We start from the raw sequence: 26473 nt of genomic DNA, 5'->3' as shown, positions 1-26473 counted from the left end.
CACTTCAAGAGGGATGTGGACAACATTGAGAGGGTCCAGAGGAGGCCACCCGCATGATCCGGGGACAGCAGGGCAGACCCTACAATGAGAGACTATGGGACCTGAACCTGTTCAGCCTTCACAAGAGAAGGCTGAGGGGGGACCTGGTGACCGTCTATAAACTCACTAGGGGGGACCAGAAGGGTTTGGGGGATAACAAGGAATAACGGCCACAAGTTGTTGGAGAGTAGGTTTAGATTAGACATCCGTAAGAACTACTTCACAGTCAGGGCGGCTAGGATCTGGAACCGACTTCCGAGGGAAGTGGTGCTGGCTCCTACCATGGGGGTCTTTAAGAAGTGGCTCGATGCCTACCTGGCTGGGGTCACTCGAGCCCAGTTTCCCTCCTGCCCAGGCAGGGGGTCGGACTTGAAGATCTACAAGGTCCCTTCCGACCCTACTTCTATGATTCTATGACTTCCTTATGCACTGATTTTCAAGCAAGGGACAAAACACCCAGGAAGCAGCTTTATTAAGGTGGCTGCCTGTGTTGGGGTGGGAAGGTGGGAGGAAAGGCATTGGAAGGAAGAGCCTGTGTATCTGCCACGTTTATAAGCAGCCTCTGGAGAGGCTCTCATACTTCCCTGGGGATGCTCACACATTTCACCCTGTAGATCCCCTTCCGATGGGACCTAAAGATCTGGCCTTGCTGTACACCTGAATCATCACTTCTCAGCAGTTGCACAGGACTGTGATAAAGACAGCTCTGCCCTTTAAAAATCTCCCATTGATATAACTGTGTAAACTGCAGCTTTCCCTTTTCTGTTGATCTCATGAGTTCTAGGGGTGCACTGATAGAGATTTTTGGGGCGATACCAGCAGCCGATTCTTAAGGAGGCGTATCAGCCGAGACCGATCCAATTTCGGTCCAATATGCAACTCAGCAGCTTGAAGAGCAGTGTCTGGCTGGTAAGTCTGTTGTGATGGAAGGGCAGGGGGGAAGGAAGGGAACAGTCAAGGCCCTGCGGTGAGGGAGGGAGTGGGGCTGGGGCAGGGCAGGTATGGGACAAAGCCACAGCTCATCCACGGGTTGTGGGGGTGGGGGGTGGTTCCTGCTGCTGCACACACCCCTGGATCTGTGCAGGGTGGGGGTCTGTGCCCCTGGATCCATGCAGGGTGGAGCGGGCTGCCACTGCAGGCTGGGGTTGGGGAGGTGCCAGGCTCTTCCTGGTGGAGGTTGGGCTGGGTTGCGCTCAGGGTGAGCGGTGGCAGCGCTGCAAGGAGGGACAATGGGGGGGACTGCAGCCACCCCAAAATTCACCATAGCCCCCCCCGCCCCCGGCTCTAGCACAGCTCAGCCCAGCCCCCACCGGGAAGAGCCTGGTGCCGCCCCGGACTCAGCCCGCAGCTGCAGCCCGCCATCCCACCCTGTGCAGATCTCGGGGCACACCCCCTCCCCATGCCCTCCTGGGCTGCGCACAGCAGCAGGAGCCGTCTCACCCACCCACACAAGCTGCAGCTCTGTTCTGCGCCCCACCACACCTCGGCTGGGCAGCACCTGCCCCACTCTTTTCCTCACCACAAGGGCCTTGATCTTCCCCCACCCCACGCCCCTTCCCTGCCCCATCCCCTTCCACCACAACAGACTTCCCAGTTGGACACAGCTCTCCATGCTGCCAAGCTGCACTCATCGCCGCCTACATGCTGCACTGCGGCTGCACATATGCAAGCGGCGTTTATAGGCCACATCAGGCCAATTTCCGATACAGTCAATTTTCTTTATATCAGTGCCGATCCAATATCAGACCAATGTATTGATGCACTTCTAATGAGTTCAACAAAAAAGTACCACCAGCCCCCTTGAAGAAACTATACCCAATTCCATCACCCCTCTGTGGCCTATTTTGCCTCCTTAGCACTGTTTCCCACCCTCCCATGCACTGAGACCAGCATTGTGAATGACAAAAAGCACCTTTCCCTGCCCTGACAGAGAACAAATGAGGCAAGGATTTCTTAGGCTATTCGAACAATGAAAAATGTTATCATGCCAAGGCAAGGGCAAAAGCCTAATAAACCTCAAGCAAATTTCCCTGCTGTATAGATCCTGCATCTGAATGGATGGCTATAAAGCCAGCAAGTCTTATGCCATACTAATCGACTTTCCCTGGATGCCAAAGCTCAGAAATATTATGCGTCGTGTCGCTAATCAATGCAAGTCCTAGATATTGAATTCCACGGAGAGAAAGCAAACCGGCTTAGGTAAGATCAAATAATAGCAATTTCCCACTAGTGTACAGTAACCTATCAGTCTGCATGCAAAGCAGGACCGGGCTGGCCTTAGACAAATAAGATTGTAAAAAGAAGTGTTAATCTTCTGGCTGCATCTACACCGCAGCATTTAATGAAAAAAAAATATATGGCCAGTTTGTAGCAAGCAAACTAGGCTGTAGATCTACAAAGCAGCTCTGATTGAAAGGCCCATAAGGCCCATAAAGTCCGCACGCGTCTCTTGCAGCATCTCAAACCCCTTTGAGACGCTGCAAGAGGCATGTGCGGGAACAAAAAAAACGTTCCCCCCACTGCAAATTTGCAGCAGGGGAGCAAAATTAGACTCCAGGGGGGAAAAAAACCGAACTGGGACCGTGCCCTGACCTATGGCCATCAGCCTCTTCTTAAAAGCCGCTAATGAAGGAGATTCCCCAGGTTCCCTGGACAACTTCTTCCACCAGCCTAGTGGTTTGGAAGTCTTTCGAAACTCCTCTCAATCTGCTTTGCCACAATTTAAATCCATTGCTTCATGCCCTCCCCTCTGCAGGGAAGGAGAACAGTTGTCCGCCCTCTGATTTATGACGGCTTTTCAAATGTTTGAAAGGTGCTGACATGTGCCCCACCTTAATCTGCTTTTCTATGATGCAAACATGCCTACTGCCCTCAACCTTTCCTCACCTGGTTGACATGCCAACCCTATTATCCACCATGCCACACATCAACAGGTTTTCTCTGGTTTCGCCACATCTTTCTTAAATGCAACTTAGCATTTACTGTTCATATTCCAGCAGCATGTGGAGGCTCACGGGGAGACTGCAGCCCTATTTAGCCAAGACCTGTATAGCTAGAGGCAGGCGAGGTTCTTTGGGTAAATCTGAGATCCTGTATTAGACCAACTACAATAGCTGGAAATATTCTTCTTTGCAAGCTTTCAGGTACAAACACCTTTCCTGCAAAGCTTGCACAGAAGAGTTTTTCCAACTATTTTAGGTGGTCTAATAAAAAAAAAAGATATCGGATGTACCCAAAGAACCTCGCTTGCCTATGTTCTTAGACCAACACGGCTACAACCCGCAGCCCTAAACATGGAAGGTATAGCTACAGAGGAAGAGATGGCCACCGGCCCACCATCTTAACAGCTGAGACATGTCAAAGACAGGGAAGGAAACAAACCCAGGGAGAGAAAAGGATTTAACCAAGGTCATAGACCAAGGCAGCAGCAGAGCTGAGAATAGAGCCGAGCGTCCTGAACCTCATGACTTACATAGCAGACCGTGCTGCCTTGTAGTGTTTTACTGGTTGCATGAAGCATCTCTATTTTCCTGTAAAGGGAGACATTTCAAACTTATATTAAACCACTCATCTTGAGTGAAGGCAGCAAGTTCAGAAAAAAAACAAATCCACTATCGAGGGGGAAGCATCTCCTTTGGGATACAGACTCAGTGCTGTCCCGTTCCAAAGTATCCCTGGGGTTTCATCTCGCTGCCAACCTAGGATACATTTCTGGCCACATTCAGGACTGCACATTAAAATCATCAGCTGCCAAATTCCGGTTTGGTTGGCTGCAACGACGCTTGCAAAAGAGGCTTCCACAACTGTCAGGAAACCTAACACCTACTGTTTAATACAGGGACAGTATTCATTTCCCAGCAGGGTCCAGGAGAGGTTGTTGTGCTGTGGTTCGGTGGGCTATCCATCAAGCATTTATTGAGAGCTTGGCAGCTTAGTATTTTAATATTCACTGAAATCAGAGTTTGCACAGTCTTAGGGGCACAAGAATAGACAGCAGCTGCCCATTTGAGAGTGTTAGATTTACCTTCCTTGGGTAGATTTGTTCAAGGATTCAGATGTCACTTGGGTGTCCAAGAGCTACTGCTGGGGAAGGAGGTGGCTCTTCCATGCTTGGAAGTTATTTCATTAGCAAAGCATGATGGTAACAGCTTAATAGCTGCAACTTATCCATGAAAAAAACCTATAAGTCACCAGCATATAGATCATTAATTTTCTACAGTCCAATTTGAGATGCTTTAAAAAGAGCCTAATCTTTCAGAGCCCTCTCAGCCTCCGTAGGCCAGGCCCCTTTGGGTCTCTCAAAGTAGAACATGAGCCCCACCAGAAAACCACTGCAATGCATTCAAACTCAGTAGTCACCTTTGAAAACCACTGCCTCTATTAAACCCCTGTGATTCACCATTGGATATTACCTGGGCTAATACAAACCCACAAGCTTATTTACAAGGCATATTTTGGTCAAGCCGTTTCCTTCAAATCAAAACACAGATATAGGAGAATGCAAGGCAGAGGGAAGCAGGGGAAAGGAGAATTCCTCCTTCCTTGACCAGTGGATCACTGTGGTTGCCTCCGTGCAGGTAGGAGGTAGGGCTCCTCAGCTGAGAGAGACCACAAGGCCCTTTCCTCGGACAAAACCAGGTTGCTCTCCAGCAGCCACGTTCTTTTCTCTCCAGCAGATCTCGCCAGTTAGTTGTGAGCACTTGCTTCCAACAAGTTCAAGCACCGGTCTTTAAAGAGTTGCTAGGATGTCATCCCTTCTTTTTAACATGAAGTTTGGGCCCATTCTCAGGGTTGGTAAAGAGGGATAGGGGTGACATTTATTGGTAAGCTGAGGATGCTCCAATACTTGGCTTCCAGACAGTCAAAGCTGGTGGCAATGGCTAAGGTTGCAATTTCTTCCTGGCAACTGTTAGCAGATCCGCAAGCAGAGTTGTAGGAAAAGCAGCAAGCCATGGAGAAGTTACCAAGTCCGTGTGCTTCAGGCTTGCGACAGCCCAAGAGCAACTTTACTGAGTGCATTCCCCGTCTGGGGAGCTGTGCCCCACGGGAGTTAAGAGTTTAGAGGGCTAACGCCCACACTTTTTCCTAGAGGCCAAGCTCCCTGTTAAACCACGACTCGCAGGATCCTCTGCGCTCTCCTTCTGATGGAGGGCCAACCTGCATCATGACAGTCATGGACTTCCTTCAAACTCAAAGACATTCATGACAAACCCATAGCCTTAGAAAGCCCTAAATAACCAGGGACCAGTCAAGCTGCGGAGCTGATCTTTCCCTGCGTCATACTGACGTGGCTGCGGTCAGCAGGGCACCAAGCTGGACCCCACTGGAAATCCAGGGCTCCGAGTTCCAGTCTCTGCTACAGACATGCAGTGGGACCTTGGGCAAGTTGTTTCAGCTTCCGTTGTCTCTTCTCTTTCCCAGCCTTCCCACGGTCACCTGCCAATATCCCTCTGCCTCCAGTGGTGTCACAAGGCTAAATTCATACCATTTAGTACAACGCCTGGACACTGCAGTTTGTGATGGTCACTAGCACGCATTTACCTACACACGTACATTGACAGCTGTGTTAGCTGCAGCACACTCGTGTGCACAGAAGTGTGGAGAGTTCAAAGTCTTCACTTTGCAGCGATGCCTGGAGTAGTGACACTGGGCTAAGTCCTAAGCAGTTTCCAACTGAGGACTTTCTGCCTTTCCAGGACATTGTTATACAACAGCCCTACAGACACATTCTTGCTCCAGGACATTTGTCTTCAATGTCACCTGCAGTGTCCTGCCACGACGCTCTTCAGTCTCAACGCCATTAAAATACATTTGCTGAAAAGAAAAAATACGAACCTAACCTATTGACTCGCCGAACAATAAACGTTAACATCATCAAACACAGCGTGTCCACGGTTCCCTTCACAATCTGCTTACCAGAGATGAAGTAAAAAAAAAGAAGAAAGAAAAAAAAAGGAGCTTCGTGAGTCACTAAAGCTGCTTCCTTTTGTTGGCAAAAGCTAAGTCATATTAGCATTTCAAGGGCGTGCAGGAACCAAGTGAACTAACAGGTACGGCCTGTTGAAAAGCAAAATTGTTGATTAAATATTAAAGAAAAACCGACTCGCTGCTCAGGCTATGCAGCATGTCTTGGTATCTGATCCCATTGTCATTCCTGCCGTTTACTTTTGAACCTTGCAAAGACAAACTCCTCCTAAACCAGCAATAAGCCCTGTAATGAGCACATCTATCCTCACGTTCGGCCTTGGGAAAAAAATGCAGCTTGTCGGCACAGAAACTGTAATTCTGTCTCGTGCTGTGCAGCTGTGTCAGTTCATGGAGAAAGTGGCTGGGCTCTAATCAGGAAGAGCAATCACTTCTCTAAAATAAAGGGTATAATATGTATTTATGAACCTAATTGAGAGGAAGAAAACATATGGTCCCTGCTCAGGGAGGAGAATGTATACTTCCTTGCTCGTTCAGAGAATGTTATTAAATCTCATAAGCAGAAATTAATTGCAAGCAGACTGCTACCCAAGGGAACACAAGACACTATAATGTAGCGGTGACAAAAACTAAGTGTGAAAACTCCTCTAGGCAGGAACCAAAATCCTGCACAAAGAGGAGCTCAGGAGCAGAATCCAGATACACACGGCTGACAAAAGCCAAAGAGAGGTTATTGGTGAAGTTAGTCTGGCAGAAGACAAGGTAGATTTGAACCTTAGAGACCAGCTCTGACACCTGTGCCAGTACATTCAAGCAGGGCCTGGTGTTCTGCTATAACAGCAGCCGCTTTCATTTCTGCTGCAAGCAAAAGGCAGATTCGCCGTGCTAACTTGTGCTACATTTTGACCAGGGGTGGGCAACATACAGCCCAGGGGCCAGATCTAGCCCACCAACTGATCGCATCTGGCCCGCAGCTGCCCGGGAGCTGGAGCCCAACAAGGGCCGGATGGGGGGTGGGAAGGGAGGCAGACCACAAGTGCACCTGCACTGCACCGCCCAGGCAAGCTCTGCTTGCATGCACCTCCAGCCAGCCCCCAGGACTTAGCGCGCAGGCAGCCCCCTATGCAAATGCACGCATGCTCCCCACCCATTCACACACAACATACAAGTAAGACTATCTTGAGCTGTTAAGCAAATCGCCTCTATCTACAGTACTCAAAAATCAAGACAAAAGTGATTTTTTTTTTTACTCAAAAAAATAAAAACCAAAAATATTTTTTGAAATAAAATTAAACTACGTTACAGTGGATATTTGATTTTTAGTATACGATTGGTTATCTATATGTTAAAATGGTATCTTCTGAAAACCTGTGCGTGCATGGTCCTCGACAACTCATCAAAACCCGTTAAGTGGCTTGCCAGCCAAAATAATCGCCCACTCCTGATTTCGACAAACAGGGCTATTATAAAGGGATGGTGATCAGTTGTTCTGTACATCTACCAGGAGACAAGAAAAGAAATAATGGGCTTAAATTGCAACAGGAAAGATTTAGGTTGGGATTTAAGATGACACTTGTCACTACGAGGGCGGTTAAGCACTGGAATAGATTACCTGGAGAGGCCGTGAAATCGCCGTCACTGGAAGTTTTCCAGCGCAGGTTAGAGACAGGGATGATCCTACCTCATGCAGGGGGTTGTTTTGAGGTCCTTTCCAACCCTAGGTTTCTAAGCCTCTGTTCAAAAGCAACTAACAGCTGTTATGTGAACACCAGCTCCATCCATTCTAGTTCCCTCCTGAAGCAAGTGCGTCTACAAACAAAGTCTTCGTCCTTCTCACTGGTGACAAGTATTCGGCCACCAGTCACAATTCAGTGCTGCTGGCCAGTAAATTCCTGCATTTGGGCATGCACACAAAGCGTGATGCAACAGGGACATCCAAAAATACTTAAATAAATAAATCAAGGGTACTTCCAGGGTTGGGTTTCTTTAGTTCACACTTATTCTTTTACTAAAAGATCTGGTCGCTTTATCTTCTGAACTTGCTCTTTGAGAAGAAAAGCAAAACAGTGCAGGATGCCCAGACCTGGGGGAGGTGGTAATCAAGTGAAGGTCCCTCACTCTGGCTTCAGATTCACAAGGCTGAGCCCCCAGCTCTGGACTTCTCCCAAAAGGGCTACCCTCATTTGACCCAGCTGTAAATGGGAGTTGCTTATTTGGGCCTTGTGACTCAAAAGCAGCTGGATGCGATTTTGGTCACATCGCTCCATCGTATGCCATGGGCATACACTGGTACACCTTGGCCATGTTAGCCCAATGGGCTGGTAGGCTGAGGTGGACCTCTGATGTGCTTCTGCAACTACAGCAGTCAAAGTGGTTAAGCAAAGAGACTCTGTACAGTACAGGTCTCAAGCCAATAGTCCCAAATTCACCCCTTTCAAGAGGGCTGGAAGCTTTCTAAGGCAACCAAAATTCATGATGTTGAACAGACTGCAGATCACTGCTGTAGATCTCTTAGGATCTAGTCTGTAGCACATCCCTATGGATGCCTGCTACCAAGACAGAAGCTCTTAGGCTTTCACAGTAACCCTGGTTTAAAAATGAGCCTGACAACAGGCACGGGCGTGTGGAGCCTTATTGTGAGCCACGGTCATGCAGGGTACAGGACACAAGGCAGGCAGGCAGGCGCAAGCCATGCTCAGAGAGATGCATTCAAGACAAAATAAAGGACACTCGTCTTAAAGACATAGTGCCATTCAGTGGGTGTCTTTCTTCCAACTTGGTACCCCCAAAATATGGGTGCTCCACCATGACTATTGGGGGCACACAGCTAAGGTACCAGGACACACAGAGAAAGGTGATCGGGCCTAAAGCCGAGGTGCTGATTCTGAAAGGTACCCAGGCTTTGTCCCTGTGCCCCAAGAGCAAACGCATTATTTTGGGGTCAGAGTTGGACCCCCTGTAACTAAATCCAGTTCCTAAGCCTTGTCCAATAGTTGCAATCAGGCAGGGTGCCCTCCATCACCGCCCACCCCATACAGCTCTGCGGTGACGCTTATCCGCTTGCAGACCAGCCGTCACCCTCCACCCCCTTTAAGCTGCTGCATTTCACATTTACAAGACATACCTGCCCTCCCCCATCAGGCCTGGGCATGTCCTCTGGGGATCTTTCCTGGTAAGACGGGCTACGCAGATATTATCAGCGTTCCCCATTGTCCTTGGCTCATTTCACTTGCTAGCTGGACTCATGCTATTTTAATGGGGCCCCTGTACTGCTGAATGGCAATGAGCAATTACCCTTCACTTGACCCCAGTTCCCATCTGCCATGCTAAGCCTAGAGGGAAAACAAGGAAAGGTTAAATGAGATCCTTTCCCTGGGAGGCTCTAAAGGCTCCAGGGCCTGAAGCAGAGCCCTAAAGTTCATCCTGCCGTAATGCAATGGCATCCAGAAAGCAACATGGCAGGAGCCATCTTATCTAGCCCTGAAGGGTAGCACGGCATGCAACCATCACACGGCCCCTCAGGGGTTACCGAGACCTGGCCTCGCCTCCTCACAATTACCTCTGAATTTTCCTATGCAGACACACCATTTGGTTCCTAGCAGTAGCTCAAGAGGAAGAGACAAGAAAGGTGCCAGGGCGAATTAGCATCTTTGATGCACAGGCCCAGCTTGGGATAGCCTGAAGGAAAAGCAATAGATTCCTCCTCCCATCCCTCCCACCTCCGTGCGGCCGCTCTTCACAGGGTAGGAAGGGAATTAGATCAAGAGCAATAACAGCAGGCTGATGATAAATGGGGTGGAAAGGGAAAAAGGGAGGGGGCTGGTAATCCTTACTGCAGCCCGTGCTCCAATGGCCAGAGGCTGTTTGTACAGATGTTACATTTCCACTCTGCACCTGTGGCCTGGCCGCAGATGTGGGAAGCGTATGCACGCCTCGGAGCACCTTCCTGTGTTGGGCTGGTGTGCGGACAAGACAGGACGCATGTCGGCATCCCAGGCCAGGGTCAGGAGTGGCTGAGAAAGAGGGAAGCGCTGTTTGTTTAGGCTCAAAGAGGAAGTGGTGGAGCACAGGGGTCCCCAAAGGGAGGAAAGCCAAACAGCAAAATAGGCAGAGCTGCTCATTTAGCATTAACTGGCCGGATTATAAATATTTCCCTTTTCTCATCTCCCCCGGGGCTCCCTCATTTCCTTCTTCCAATCCCGGCGTAAAGAAGAGTTCGCGGTGCAGTGCGACAAAACCTTGTTAATGAATGCTAACAACTGGACGAACTCACCACTGAGCACCAAGGGCTGCACCTTAGCAAGTAAAAGGAGGGGCGTGTGCGGAAGAGGATAACGTGATGCTGCTTCGTGTCTTGGGGGAGTTTGGTAGGTGCTGACGCTGTGAGTAATGTTCTGATGAAAAAAGCTTAGGGTCACTTGTAGTGATGGTGAAGGATCATACGGTAGAGCCTGTCGAGAGGCAGCTTGCAAGTCTTTGCTCAGGAAGGGGAGGAGACTGAAAGTGCTGTGTGTTCACTAATGGGGAGGGGAAGCGAGGCTGGATTGCAATGCACTACCTGTCTGCAAGACGCGTGCAAAAAAAATTGTAGGTCACCAATGCACTACCTGTCTGCAAGATGCACGCAACACCAACACAGCTGCTCGGGTGAAGGCAGAGTATGGACTCATCAACTTGACCTTGGCAGGCCTGTGGGCAGCCTACAGGCCTTCCAGCCATACTTGGAAGAAACAGAGATGCGAAGTTATGCCCCAGCTTTTCACTGGGAAGCGAGTTCTTCAGCCATGGAGGGAGGCCACTTGGGCAATGGGAAGCCACTGGAGGAGGTGTACATTACTGCGGAGAGGAACAGGGAGAAGGGGTGCCACACCTGCAGCAGGCAGCACAGGGCTGTCCACATCTTTCACGGCAAATGCACGCACCCCCTAAGACAGTGATATTGGGAGGCACAACCTGCTTTATGGAGTCATCAGGTTGGTCCTATGCACAACAGGATGAAAAGTCAGCTGGAATCAATTATGTTAATTATCCCTCAAAAAGCTACAGCTGGTCCAGCTTTACCAACCTCTATACCATCTTGCTCAAAAAAAAAAAAAAAAAAAAAAAAAAAATGCTGGACAGGCCATTGGACCCGTCGTCAGAAATACACTGCAATACCTCTATGTACAAGTATTTCCTGCCTGTGGCTGAGGTAGCAAGTGCTGATAGAGGCAGCACTGACCACTCATTCTTTCTCCCAGGCCCACAATAGTATCTGTTGTGCAGTTGCTGATTAATGTAAGGGAAGAATGGCCAACATGAATCACGCTGGTGTTAACAGCACTGAACAGATGGAGGAACAGAGGAAACTTGAAGTCTAGAAAGCCACGTTGCCGGCAACTCTCTTCATTGTGTGTTCTCAATAAATGGGCCATACCTATTCATTTGAGGATGTAGAGGGTTTATTGCGAGTCTACTGTATAAACACCCAGTTGGCCAACTCCTACATTCCTTCAGGTTCTCACAACTTGGTCCTTTTCACTATCAGTTTCTCAAGGCAATGACTTCACTATTGCTGCCTCTGACAGATGGAGTGAGGGTATTTGTATGTGACCCTTTCACTTCAGCAGTTGAGAATGATGATGCCATGCAAGTCCCAGCTTCCTAGGTAAAACATCTGCATTTTTAAATATTCCAATCTAATACCGACAATCTGATGTCATTTTGCAGTAGGAGCTGCTATTTCAGCAGTTAGCAAATTACCGTACGTTACTTTCCCCCTCAATTTGGAATATTTACAACAAATTACTCAGGCACTTGTCCCCCTCGGGTATCTTCCACAAGGGTTGTTGCAAAAACTGTAGGGTACCAGTACTCCCCACCCCTAAAAAACAAAAAAAACCCCCGTCTCTACAACATATGTCTCCTTCTCTCCTTGTCTTCTCATTTTGTGGTTCCAATGTTTTGGCAAAATTTATAGAAAAACATGCTAGGAACCAAAGGAGCTCCTACACAGTAGCCCAGATGTGCGCTCCTTCCCGCTCTCTGTCCGTGGGAAATTGGCTGATCCTGCAATTTGCCTGTTTCACACCACTGCTAAGGTCACGGGCACATCCTACGGCTAAGCCTGATGAACAAACCTAGTGCATCTCATCAGCGCCTGGTGACGCAAGGAAGGTAGCGCTGAGACAAAGTGCCTCATTAACGTCAGTCTTCTCCAGGAAAAGGTCAGAGGTGCAGAGGCCCCGGCGGATGTGCTTTGGTAGGAGGTGGGTAGCAGGTCTGTTCTCACTGTATGACAAGTGACTAAAACCAACATGGCATTTGGCTAGGAGCGCAATTTGAATGTTAAGCTCTACACACCCATCCAGCTTGCTTGTTTGGTTGCTCATTCACATCCCTCCCCTGCTTCCCTCCTCCACTTCTCTTCTTTCCTACTGCAGGAAGAAGACGATACTTTCCCCACCTCTCCCTGCCACTCGCTGTACAGGGGAGGCTTCTGCACCGCCTCTTCCCAGCAGCAGTTTGCTTCTTTTGCTCCCTTTGGGCGTTCCTAACTCATCATCCCCAGAGCACCTCAGCAGTGACCTTAATACTGAGTAACACAATACATCTGTGGCCACATCAGAACTTAGAGTCCCATTCAGCACCCCTCATTAGGGAGTTTGTGTCACACTTCCAGATCTGTTCTCATTCAGGGATCTGTCTCAATGTCATCCTGAAGACGCCACCGAACTGGCTCTTCCGGTCTGAAGTTGACGGTAGCTCAATGCACGTAGCTATGCTGCAATCAGAGGTGGACCTGCCACTTGAGACACCCTGGAAGGAGCTAAGATAACTTGGGTACAGGTAACAATGCAGCAGCAGCATGGAGTTAAATGGAGGATGCAATATTGGAACCCAAGATAATGATTTAGCACAGCCGGCCTGGGCTGAACTCTGCACTGTTATCAAGACGCACGCTGGCCAGTGTCAAGTTAGCTCAGGTAGCCTGCAGTCCAGATGTGGCCCAGGGCAGGAGCTGAGTTTGACACCTTGAATGACACAGAGGTAACTACTTTGAATGAACTACAATTATGCCTTTGACTGGAGTGTAACCATACCCTGAGACAGCCATCTCATCCCTGCCTGAAACCTAGGCCTTCATCCTAGCAGGCATTAAGGCTACAACCCAGTCCCCTTTATGTTGTGGGATTACCACGCCAGTCACCAAATGGACACTTCATGGCAAACTCCCTTCGGGCCACCAGACCCAACACGGCTGAAGAGCGCTTTGCTGTTGTACTGATTGACAACTCCCATTCGTGCAGCAGACCCAAAATGCTGGGGGGCTGTTCGGGGGTTAAGTGTGCAACTTAACCTCTCCAAAATGAACAGAAGAAAGGGCTGATGAAGCGAAGGGAACCGGGGCTGCTTTGAGCTAACTATTGCGTCTGCCTCTGTCCCCGTCTCCTAACGGGATCAGCACGTGCAGCCCGAGGTGCTTGTGACCCATTTCAAGCTGCTCTGCAGCAATTGAAGAATAGGGTTTGTTGGCCTGGTTACTGGGATGTTTACTGTATGAAAACACTGGGTTACTTCCATAGAGGACTACCTGGGGAAAACAGAAACAGGCAGGAAGGAAGAGAATGGCTCAAGATAGCCAACTCTGAGCAAACACTCGGGAGTCATTAAGGGACTCTGCCAGGGCTATTAGCTGCGATGATTTCACCTCCCATCTTGAGCCAACCTGCAGAACGTATCTGGAACAGGAAAGGGCCGAGTCTAGGAATACAGAAGAACAAGAGAAATAGAGCAGGGTTTCAAAAGGGACCCTTGCCAACTCAAAGGAGGGACATGATTGAGGAGAACTAGACAGGCGCAAGTGAGAGGGACTGGAGAAAACAGACCCATCGAGGTTATTTTTCAGGAATGAGAGGTAATTTGCCATGATAGTCTCAAGTCAGGCAGAAGGCAGGGCAGGGAGGCACTTTTGAGACTAACTCATCGGGGAAGGTAAGACAGACATGCAGATCTGCTCTTCATTTCCATTCCCCCCCCCCCCCTCAAAAAAGGTTCCTGCCTACTGCTAAAACAAAGGACTTAGCTTCAAGAAGGCTGCTTGTCCTTGCTGCAACCGGTCAAACTCTTGAAAGGAAGAATCACGAACACCCACACTTAGATTGACCAGCTGAATAAGAAGAGTCAGTAACCGAGGCACTACCATTGAGGGCCTGGTTTAGGAGTGGAAGACCTACAAAAACACACCTGAAGATGAGAGGCATTAGGCTTTTTACCCGATAGGATGTACCCAGAGCAACCATAAGGAGGAAGAGATGAGTTCAGCCTTGTAACCATGAGGATGACATTATTGCACACACAGGCACTTTTTAATATCTGGTGTATATATGGATCCTGCCTTTGGTACTGGACTGCTGAGGAGCAACCCAGCCACAGCAGCCTTGGAAGGCTGGCCTGGACTTTAAAGGCTCAGAAGCTAGTTTAAAAGAAAAAAGAAAAAGAAAAAAGCCAGAAGTAGCCCCAAGTGCTATGCCTGCCATCACCTTCTCCTTTGGTAAGATGTTCCCCTGTCCCTTTCAGCTCCAGAAAGGCCCAAACACCGCCAGAGCGTTCCCAGCGAAACATTATTCATCATGCCAAGAAATCCACAGAGTAAACTAAAATACAGACCTATTCCCAAGCCTTTCCCTAGGGCTCATCTCAGATGTTACTCAGAAAGAAAGACTTCAAAAACAGTCAGACAGCAGTGAGTGCAATTTTTGAACAGATCAGACCAAATTCTCCGGCGGTCTAGCAACTAGCCCGGCTCCGTGCAAGTTTGCCGCGTTTATACCAGCAGTGCCTTTGGCTCGTAGTGGCCCTTCAAATACCCCGAATCATCCCAGCCAGTCAATATTATAACGATTCGATATAAAAGGCAACGAGCAATGCTCTCTAGCATATTGCTAAACACTTGAGAAGTGAAACGATCCTGCCGGCATCACTGGCCAAGTGCTGAGACGGAATAGGATTTCTCTCTGAGCCGATAACTTCAGTATCGAGACTGGCACGTAACAATACACATCAGTCTATTTTTTAGCACCCAACCAGCTCCTTGCTTTTCCCAGAGTTTAAAAATTATGCTAACAATAAGCAAATACAGCATGACCAGATGCCTTTCATGGTCAGATGGTTCGTTGTTTAAAAAAGCTTCAGTTTTAAATCCAAAAAGATTGCTAACAGATGCAGGTTTTGGCTGGAAACTGGGGAGAAAAAACCTCGCTTAAACAAAAGAGTGTGTTGTGATTGGAAGTAAAGAGGGAATTACCTTTAAAGATAAGAACCACAAACATTTCCTATTGAAAAATATCCCCAGCCATGCACACAGCTCATTTTCTGTGCCTTTCAGTGAGAAGAGCTAAAATGTCATCTGTAGACTGCTACATCTGGCACGATAGTTCAACCTGCCGTTGCAACAACAATCGCAGGTATATACTCTGGACACAAACAGGCCATGAAATATTTTTTCATTTAACCCAGATGATGAAACAGGGCAAAACTCCAAGCGAGAGACTTGGTGCAAGGGAGAGAGAAAGACTGGGTCACTTTCTACTACGAATCTTGGTATTACACTGAAAGCGGTTTTCAAGTAATTGAGATACAAACCTCCTATCTTCCCAAGCTTTGTGAATGAGTCACATGCTGAAGATATGCATGCACCCGCTCGCTGGGATATGAAAATCTCCAGAGATAAGGGTGGAAAACACTTAGACAGGAAAGAAACCATCTCATCTGGCTGGAAGAGAAAATAAATAAATTTGGGCTCACCACTCACTTCTCCGTTTACCTCCTTCCTCTTTAATGGTCTCCCAGCACATAATACTGAATTGCTCTCAGTTTATACCTCCAGGGAATCTCCATTTTACATTGAACACTGAAGAGACTGTAGATTTAAATGTAAGCTTTCACTGCACATGCAGTTAGCCTAATAAAACAACAATAATGCACCCAATATTCACTGTATTGAAGCATCCTATGCATTAAAAACCCTTCATAGTACTCTTCTGAATCCCCTTGTCCAAACAGGTTTTCACATTCCTCCCCAGCTTCCACCTGATTGTACAGATGTTTCAATAACCAGGGAGCTGAATGTAAAGTGTGAGGACTAGTGTCTTTCCTTCAGCTAGTATTTGGCCAGCAGCCCACTCCATATCATTACTGATGACTAGCTTCTAAAATGTATTCTGCATTTCCTTTTACCTCCCTACATTTGTAAGATCATAAAGCCTGGCTTCCACTACAGAAAGTTACATCAGCTGAAATGAGCCAAGATCCTCTGCAAGTACAAGGTACAACATAATTAGCATCAAGTATTGTATATTAACTTAATTTTGAACAGGGACCCTCTGTCTTAAAGGACATCTCCAAAGATACCCTTTTCCTCTGGAGGAAGCTCGTTCCCTCTACCCTAACCACCACCTAAAACCTGGGACCCCCGTCCTTCCTCTCCATACTTTCTAACAACATCCTCCCTAGCAGAATAGGGCCAGTGGTGAGAAAGTGTTTTAGAAGAGCTATAAAAACAGGTCATCATACAATTATAGTTACTTTTCAAATGTTATTTGATCCCTCTGTCTATGCACCTCCATGTCCTTGTTTCCCTATTTTATTACAGCCGTGCACTGGCCTGACCACTTCAGAAAGGACCTTTCAACAATAATCCTTCAACCCCTTTCCTGATGGAGTGCTGCAAGACTGCTCTATGTAATGCCTCCTGTACTCCCTGCTTGGGTCACTGCCCACAGACTTACAATTCTCCATTACAGGGCATTTTCTTTTTAATTGATCCACGCAGCTCCCCATGCTGTAATAAATCTGAACCCCACCCCCCACTCCTAAGGCAAGGTGCTTTGTTTCTCATCACTTGCCTTCCTGCAATCAGTATAAAGATCTGGCAGACTGGCGCGCTGCAAAGTAGGTAGAAAGCCCTGCTAATCTAGGACGGCAGCTTTCGCTCTATGGGGCCAGACCAACAGCCGCCATGAGTTGGTCAGGCAGCAAGGCTCGGAGGGTCTTCACAGGACCCGGCAAAGCTTGGCTCCCACCTCCAAGTGTCGTACTTCAATTTTCAAGTGAGGGCACTGCGCAGCCCTGTCTGGCAACGTTCAGATGAGCAGGTCACAAGCAACGGTCCGTGACACCTGAAGGTGGAAATCTGCAGGGTGGGTGAGAGTCCCTCCCAAAATAAGGCTGCCAACCCCGGTCTACACCTCCTGCAAACACAGGGTAGGAAGGGCCTGCCTGGGTCATCGCACCCAACCCTCTGCTCCTGCAGGAAATCATGGCAAATCATCTTTTTCATAAACTGATCAAGCTCCACTTTGAAAGCAGTTAGCTTCTTTTCCCCTTGGGGGAGGGCCCACGGGGATGTAAAAATAGCCACGAACAACTGGCACCACAGCAACTGGTGCTGCCCCAGGCGTTGTGTGGCTGTATCAGGCATACACCTCTGAAGCCTATTTCCCATCCTGCCATTGAAACCTGCTCTCAGGGCTCCAAAATACTCCAGTTTCTTTAGTTAGCTATCATAGCATCTTTTGCAAAGTAATTGCTATATTTATTAGTGCTTCATTGTTATAAAAGCACGTAACTTTGAAGGAAGAATGGGGTGTCCATGAGACATGGGTGCGACCTTGAATCCTCCGCAGAAGCTGCCCAAGGCAGTATAAAGGGCCCTTAGGGGCCCCTCGCTAGTCCCTGGGGGTCAGCAGGAAACAGATGACCGCTAAAACTTAGAAAAGATGTCGGCAACCTTTTTAGGCTGCTGGCTTGGGTCAGAGGCGGGTGGGTAGGTGGATGCTAGGACACAGTCGCCGTCACCACATCTCCCCGTGGCAGCCTTGTGGGGGAGCAACTGGTGCTGGAGGCTCCTGTCGCTGAAGCCTCGCAGGCCAGATGTTGTCAACCTCTGGCTTAGAAGCAAGAAGGAGGGTGAAACAGGGCTATGGAGTAAAGCAGCAGCCCAGTTACTTGGGGATGATAACTGGCAAAGTCTTTATGGCTAAGACAACAGGGTTATATATATTATGCTCAGTGTACACCCACATACACATATATCACACACACACACTGAGCATAAACTCATGAGAACAGCTCACTCAAAATGGTGACAAAACCGCTCCTTCAGGTACATGACCATAAGCTGCCTGTGCTATGGCACCAGTGCAATTGCTTTGGATCCTGAAAAAGCAGATTCATAATGATCTGTGAGGTCAGGAAGGGATTTTCCTTGAGGGCAGACGGCCAAGGCCCAGCGGAGATTTGCTGCCCTCCTGCATGATGTGGATGTGATCCTTTTTTCTAGGATTGTCTCAGCATGTCCAAAAGAAGAAGGTCCTTGCCATAGCAATGCCCTAGTCATTGGTGGTGACTTCATCTTTCCTGCCCCTTCTTGTGGCACACAATGGGGTTTTTGTGGTTTGGGGATTTTTGCTTTTTTTGTAAAAAGTAGGTAGGCAGGGACTGTGTTACAAGAGAAAAAGTGTTCAGGGCTAAAAGGGGCCTCCTAGGCCATGGGATTAACAGTCCCATGCTTTCCCAGGCAGTCATTTATCCAAATGATTCACCAGATAGTTCACTTGGACCCCTTTCTGGAGGGTATCCTACACAGGGGTGGCACGTGTGGTTCAGTGTAGGCATTCAAAAGAGCAGAGGAGACAGGATGGCTGCCAACAGCCTGCCTGGAGCAGATGCTCTTAGGGACCGTTGTGGATGACTGGTTGCCTGTGAATGCAGGAGACTGGATTTAGTGCCCTGGAAGGTCCCATAAACTCCTCTATAACCCTGAAGAGAGGAGGAGTTATTGATGCCCTGGTCTTTTTGCAAAGGCTGATTTGAGTCTCTCTGTCTCCTCCCAGTCTCTCAGTCGGTGGTTGACTGCTAACAGGTTTTTGTAGTTCTTTGTAAGAAAAAAAAAAAAAGTAGACTTCTAAAATTTTGTAATCAGCTACTTTAAAAGTCCTGGTAAAGCAGGAAGTGGAGTGCAGGTTTCCAACAAGTTGATGGGGCGTGTGCGCCTGTGTGGCAGAACAAGGAGAGAAGAGATGCTTGAGCCAACAAAGTCATATCCCAACAGATTAGATAACGTGTGGGCTCCACACACCACATAATTATAGGGCTGAGCTTGATTTAAAGCTCTGTCATCTCTGTGCTTATCCAGGCCCACTAGTATACGACAGCACTGAACCTGGAAGCAGTGATGAAGCATTTGCTGCTTATTGTCTTGTTGATTAAGAACTACGCCTGCAATTTGCTCGCATCTTTTCTCCCCTCAGATTTAAGTCTGTGGCAGCCTGGGATTATTCTGTGACAATACATATACATATTTCAGTGCTATTTACTAGCAGCAATACAATGTATTCCTACAAGAAAAACTAAGCCTGATGTTGGCCTGAAATGGAGGGACGCGTTGATGCCGTTGAGATGTGCAGGAACAGTGCATATGCTGTGGCATTAAATGCATGCAGTTTATGACCCCAGCAGTCTGGCATTTCATAACCTTGCTGCTTCAGTTGGCTAAGAGAAGTAATGGGCACAAGGGAGTGAAGTGATGGGACTGTTAATATTTCTGCTGCCACCAGAGTCCTGGAATTGCACAATTCCTTGCACTCGCTCCCCACCCAGACGATACAGCCCTCTCCGGGGACAACAATGCAGTCAGGAGTGGATTAGGGTTCTACAAACCACCACTGGAACAAAGAGGTTAAAAGTTTTCACTTCAATTTAAAAAGAAAAAAAGCAACCAAGTTTGCACAAGGATTATACTTTGAACCCACTAACATCTAGGGCTCAAAACTTGGATTTCTGTATCAGGAAGTTTGCCCTCAGCTTACAGGAGTGTAGCAGAGCTCCTCTCAGACAGCTCAGAAACGCACACCCCACAGCAGCTACACGTATAGATGTAGTAAGAGGATGCTCTTATCAGATTTCTGCTTGTCACTCTGGCAGTATGTCTGAACCTTGGCAGCTCTCACCTGTTTAAACTGCAGGTTTGTGACCTCTACGCTGAATCCAAAGCTCCAAGGGCTGAGATTTGACCTCCCCTGCACATTACTGTATTGGCACTTCAAACTAAGAGCAAGAAGATGGCTGGGGAATAAATCGCCTATCAGGCCAACTATTAGGTCAGCATTCAGCCTGCGTTCATAAATCACATACCGCTAGAACAAGCCAACAGGGCTAAATGAGTAAGAGAAGGAGTGCTGGGAACAAGAGTACTGGCTTTTAAAATGTTCGTAGTTGACACTGATAATTGTTTTAGTGGCATCATTTCAATAACCACATAAAGGTGTCTTTTCCCTCCCTGAGTTAGGTTTGATGGCAGCTATGATCTGTTCAACAGAAAGACTGTGCCAATGATGGCACAGTTTTGCAGCTGTGATAACGCACCACCAAGGCAGAAGCTGAGTAGGTCCACCCACCCCATGAGACCGTGTGACAAGGGGCTCAGTGCAATGGGTTCATCAGCACCAGTGAAGCTCTCAATACACAGAGCCCTTAATGCCAGCTGACTGCATCTGCTCCATAAAAAAACTGCTCCAGCCCCTGCCTTCAGCACTGTATTGCCTCTTACATCAACATCACTTAGGCTAGGGACAGAAGTTGGACATAAACTGTGTTAAGTAATCAGAAACTGGTCTAAACCTGTAACAGAAGAAGTTCAGTGCACATAAACCAGTTTCAAAATGGCGGAAACTGGTTTAAGATAAACCAGTTTGAATGTAGCATCAGACTTAACTGATTTGGGTCAAACCAGTTTATGACACTTTCGTCCCAGACCTCTTCCTGGTTTAAGTCATATCAGAGTCCCCCAGTATCCCAGCATGTTTTCCAGCTCTGGGCTGGGCTGGTCTGTCTGCTCCAGCAGAGAAGGGTTGGAGGCAGGAGAAGAGAAGCAGGAACTGCCCCCACCCCCAGGCAAACCCCGGCTGGGGTCTGGATCTAGGGTGGGGGGCTAAACCCCCCTTCCCCTGGCTAATCTCCCCCTTCCCCTCAAGTACAGAGCTGCCCTGCCAAACTTACTGAAAGTTACTGCTGGCTGCAACTGTGGACTACAAATCCCAGAGGCACCTGGAAGCAGGAAGAGGAAGTGATGAGCCACCCTGCAGAGTCCTGCTGCTGTAATTCTGGACTGCAAATCCCAGAGACCTCGGTTGCAGCAGGAAAAACAGAATACACAGCCCATGCTGGTTAGTGCCAGTGAGCCATGCTCTAGCGCCCCCCAGCTTCTGATCTGAGCCACTGCAGGCGTGTGGCTGCAGTTCCTGAACCAAAAGTGAACACGTGTCCCGTTGTTTAATCTCTGCAGTTTACGCTAACCTGCAAAGACTGAATCAATTCAGCCTTGGGCATTTTGACTGTCTGTGCTTAGCCTTAAAGCCAGCCTCTCTCCCCTCAGTTTGACAAGCTATTCAATTATCTCAGACACAAGAGCATCACTGAAGAAAAAACATCCCGAGAGAGCAGCACTTATAGGAAATGCTAATTACCTGGACTATTTGCCATTAAATGCATCTTGGTTCCATTCCATTTTCCAAAAGGAAACAGGGCAGTCCTCTCACAGGTGTGAGGCATGCTACTTGCATGTTCACTAGGGCTTTGCATACACACACGTATTGTGGGTTACTGGCATTATGCATGTTAGTTTAACAGGCAAAGAAATGCAGCCAGTGCTTTCATTATCACATGTGGTTTTATGGTGCATAGATTTCAAATAACACTGTTTAAAGCTAATTGCTTTATTAATGAACTGGTGACTTAAAGCAGTCTTGGTCTTTTATCAGTGTTGCTGCATTTTAATTATGCAGAGCGTCCAAGCTTAGGTGCCATCTGTCATCCTTAAGATGGTGCAAACTTCAGTCTTCCTTAGTCTTCACAGTCTAGGTCAAATGGGGGCCATCCTACGGCACACACAAGCCTCTAAACAGACTGGGGAGGGTCAAGCAGCCCAGTGGTAGATAGGGCAGAAAGCAGAGCAGGAGACCAGGCAGGGGAAGGAGATCAGAGTGGCGTTCAGGAGGGTATGGGGCCAGTTTGTGGCATGCCTACCAAAAAGTTGGCTTCCACTGCTCTAGGCTGTACAACCTCAGCCTTTACACCCTTCAGGTTGTGTCTATACTGGCTCCACACTGCTCTTGATAGAGCTGACAAAAATTAAAATCTCCCCATTTACTCTTGCTGTGCATAGTTCAAACCTGGAATTATGGAAGCAAGGACTTTTGGGAGCGCCCACCCCTACCATCCTGACATCTCAACATGGAGAGTGCCAGAGCCCCTGCAGTGTCCTTATCGCCTCAGTTTTAGACAAGGGGGATCTGTTTAACCTGTTTTCCCTTAAACATGCTGTAGCGATTCACAGTAACAAAACATTTCTCTTGAAGTCTCCAGGACAGTTCAACAAACCCTTCAGAAAAAAGTCTTTTTTTAAAACAGAAAGTAAGGAATGTGGCACAAGAACCAATCCCTGCACACAGACAGATGCATCCATTGCATATATAGAGGGGAGTTTCTTACTTTTTTCTTACTGCAGTAGATCTGCCATTTCTTTTCTGCCGGAAGTGCAAACATGGCTTCTCGGTGTTTGTCTGTGAGGTCAAGTTCATCCTGTGGGGAAAAACAGAAACACACAATTTTAGTCTCCAAAAAACACAGATAAAAGGAGGCAAATTTGTGCAGAACTAAAGCCCAGCATAACAACCACTGCCGAACACCACCACTGCCCCAAAGTCATTAAATTTGTCCAGGTCAATAATGACAATTATCCATGACCTCTCTCTGCTTTTGGAAACCAGCTCTAAAACCAGTCGATGGGACCATAATTGTTGGGTTTTTTTGCAGTTACTTTCATAGAGCAGCTTTATTACATTCAGCAAAGCATGCTTTTTACCACAAAAACCCACCTAACCAAGAGGTGCAGGGAAATTTCCGCTATAGCACATCTGGCCAAAAATAACTGTATGGAGTACAGAGTTATGGCTCCATATGAAGTAATGCATCTAAGGTGCGTGTAAATGAAGAACAGCTCGCTAGGACATTCTTGACCAACCACAACTCATACTGACGTTTTGAATAGATCCTCACCGAACCCCACCACTCATCTATAATTCTTAATATTTTAATTATATTTAAATTTGGCCTTAAAGGCAAGAATGTGGCTCGCCGTTGTGGGCACTGTAGCAGACACAGTAAGAGAAAGTCAATCTCACAGAGGCAAAGAGATGATGAGGACAAAACAGTGGCACTAAGGATGTACCGTTATCCTTGTTTTACAAAGAGGCTGGAGGAACAGAGAAATGAAGCAACTGGCTCACTGTCACGCAGGATGTCCAAGGCATGAACCCAAATCTCCTGAGTTTTAACCCAGTGCTAAACGAAGCATTTGAGAACCCACCTCAGTAGTCTGGTAGATTCACTGCAAACTAGAAGTAATGTCCCCTCAATCTATCTCCCCACATTGCTAACTTTGCTTTGCAAAAGGATGGGGGTTTTTTTAAACTCATCTAGTCTACCTCTACAGTGTCTACATGGAAAGAGTGAAAAATATAAGCTGTGCTTTTCATACAGGTTCAGAGAGACTCCACCACGCTAAGGTCCTGGTTGTGCTGCATTGTTTTGAAAAGGCAGTCATTTGTACTGTCACCTTTTGCAATTATAGGCAAATCCCATCTATTCTCAACTTCCAAATCTCATTAAGAAACGTGCAAGCCAACCCAAGATGAGACCCATATTGCAATCTCCTAGATACAGGTCAAGGCTTTTATTAGGAAATTAAATACATTAAGATCCAGGCAGAGTCAAGATGTGTGTTTCCAAAACAGACACTGATCCAATAGACATGGATTTCCACTAAAATAGCTGATGCTGGTTAAAGTCTTTTAATCTGCGTGCTGTGCTGCAGGAGCAGCCAGTGCTGCAGGAGCGAGTGCACCATTATTAACCATCTACAGCCCAAATCACCTCAAGAACCGGCTTGCGTGGAGGCTGGCCAGAGGCTGCTGTATCTGGAATAATTAAGTGACTTTTTAAAAGAAAGGAGAGAGAGTGAGAGGCAGAGAGAGGCTGGCTGGTTGGATTTAAACACTTATTAGCAAAGTTTTTATTTGATTTTGTAGCAGTCTTTAAAGGCTTCCATCAGGGTCCCACTGAGCTGAATGCTAGATAAATGTATAAAAAGCAAAATGGTCTGCTTGTTCAAAGAGCCGGTATAAGAACAGCTGGTATAAATGCAGGAGCATGTTCCCTTTGGTACAGGCTAGGGGAGAAGAAAAAAAAAAAAATGAGTCTCTACTTCTTAAAAAAAAATAAAATTGGCCGTCTAGAGCAGCAGCTGATATTGCAGGAAGCCTGGTACAGCAAACTCTCCAGGCTTAGAAGAGAAGTGAAAAGGATTTAAAACTATGGTGGGTTTCTGCTGCTGCTGCTGCCAGTCTTCAGATTTGGGCGTCGCAAATCTGTTTGCTTAAAGCAGAGCTCCGGCAGATGGAAGGGGAAAAATCAAGTCAGAAGTGTGCTGCTTACAAGTTCATTTAAAACCTATTGCACGTATTGATTGAATTTCCCAAGGAAACAACTCAAGCACAGGGAAGACCCTATGGGCCCTTTTCAATTACATGTGCACTGCTAAGCTTTATTTCTTAGTGTATTGATCATTTGCTCAAATCAAATGTGCAGACGGTCTTCCAGTGTGCGAAAGAAAATTTACAGTAAGCCCCTGGATTTCTACAACAATTATTTCAGTAAAGAACGGTCTGTGTCACAGCAGTTGATGTTCCCTTGCATGAGAAAGGAATACAAGTATTCGAGCTCAGTCAAGCAGTCAAAACTCCCATCATTATTCAGCCTGGGTCATACAACTGTTCTAGGGTCTGATCAAATGTTCACCAGAATCAAAGCTATCTTGATCAAAGCATCGGGCTGGCATTTGGGGGACCTGGGTTCAATACCCCTAGGGTAGTGCTGAGTTATGACATGCTGAGGCCCTAAACTATGTCCAGCTTAAAAGGCCCCATACAATAAAAATAATCCACAAAAATGGGTTTTCATGAAATTTTAAGATGAATTATTGTGATTTCTGCAAACATTTATTAACTCAATATGAATAACAACTGTGGAGCCATATATATGTATATTTTTGTCATATTAGAATGAAAATGTCCAGGTTTTTTTTTTTCTCTTATTTATTGGCCCCTCATACTGTGAGGCCCTAAACTGTAGCTTAAGCCTAAATCCGGCACTGCCTTAGGGTCTACATCCGGGTCTGTCCCTTATGATCTAGGACAAGTCACTTCATGTCTTCCTCTCTCCTGCTCCCATCTGTTAAATGCAAATACTTCCACCGTGTGTACATATGCATGCATGCGTGTTGGCCATAGCAAACATTTATTAATAAGGTTAATTAAGCCTCACTAATCAATAGGTCTGTATAACTGCAAGGGAGAACTCAAAATGGGAGGGAGTTTTCACTTGGTTCCCATGGATTATCTTCTGCAATTGCCACTGCTTAATATTTCATGTATATTTAAAGCTGGACTCTTACCAACTAATATTTACTGAATTGGGAAAAATAACTCTCCTAAAAAAATACAAATAAATAAAGTTATCAAAATGTATGGACGTGCAAGGAAACAAAGCTCAATGGTGAAGACTCACAGGAGCGAGGACCAAGCCCAACTGCTACCCATTACACTATGCAGGGAGCGTTCTGCCCGTTTGGGATTCAGAGACTGAATCTCTCTCTCAACCTAATGCAGTCAAATAAAATTTCCCTCTGTCCAATTTCTAACAGGTTCAGTCATCAGAGAACACAGCACGGTATTACTCAGAAGCACCTACAAAATGATCTCACAGGATTCAAGAAGGGGGCATGCTTGAGTAAATAACAGGTGGCAGCCAATGAATATGAAACACCCTATAATCAAGGCAGTGACTAATGAATGTTATCAGGAAAATCAGCAACTCAAGAGCAAAGGCTTGATCCTTAACAGTAGTTTGGGTGCTTGGAAGATATTATGCTCCGATTCATACAGCAGGAGCACTTCCAGACTTTATAAGTCTAGGAAGACTATAACGGTCCCTGGAAAAGGACCTGGCAGCCTCAGTTATTCTGCCATGGATTACCCTTCAGACCCACGATCTCTTTTGAATGCTATCTGGGAAGACAGGGGTGTAAACTGTAGCCATGTTGGCTTAAGGACATAGGCAGACAAGGTTCTTTGGGTGAATCTGATATCTTTTATTAGACCCACTTAAAATATTTGGAAAACAATTATTAAGCAAGCTTTCAGGTTCAAAAACCCTTCGTCAGGCTAAGGAAGTTTCTGCAGTTGCTGTGTGCTCTTCCTCTTTTCCCAGTTTTTGGAGACAACAGCACATAATGAAGGGTCTCACATTCACCAGGGATGTTGCTGTAGTATGTAGCACGCTGCGGGGCAGGCGCATACAACCATACCTTGCTCCTTTCCAAACGTTAGTAATGAACTGGAAGATTTGGCCA

At 47.0% G+C, this 26473-nt stretch overlaps 1 protein-coding gene across 2 annotated transcripts in view; it reads right to left on the bottom strand.

Moving 5' to 3' along the window:
* The window catches only part of DAAM1 (dishevelled associated activator of morphogenesis 1), a 173286-nt gene that overhangs the window by 58448 nt on the left and 88365 nt on the right, over positions 1–26473 (bottom strand). For both annotated transcript variants that reach the window (XM_019479982.2, XM_014598832.3), the window contains exon 3: positions 22495–22584. In XM_019479982.2, the coding sequence (XP_019335527.1) occupies positions 22495–22584 (90 nt within the window). The remainder of the gene's footprint in view (positions 1–22494; positions 22585–26473) is intronic.

This window comes from Alligator mississippiensis, chromosome 2 (assembly GCF_030867095.1).
Source record: "Alligator mississippiensis isolate rAllMis1 chromosome 2, rAllMis1, whole genome shotgun sequence".
NCBI classification, from domain to species: domain Eukaryota; kingdom Metazoa; phylum Chordata; order Crocodylia; family Alligatoridae; genus Alligator; species Alligator mississippiensis.
This window is presented reverse-complemented; position numbering and strand designations above follow the sequence as displayed.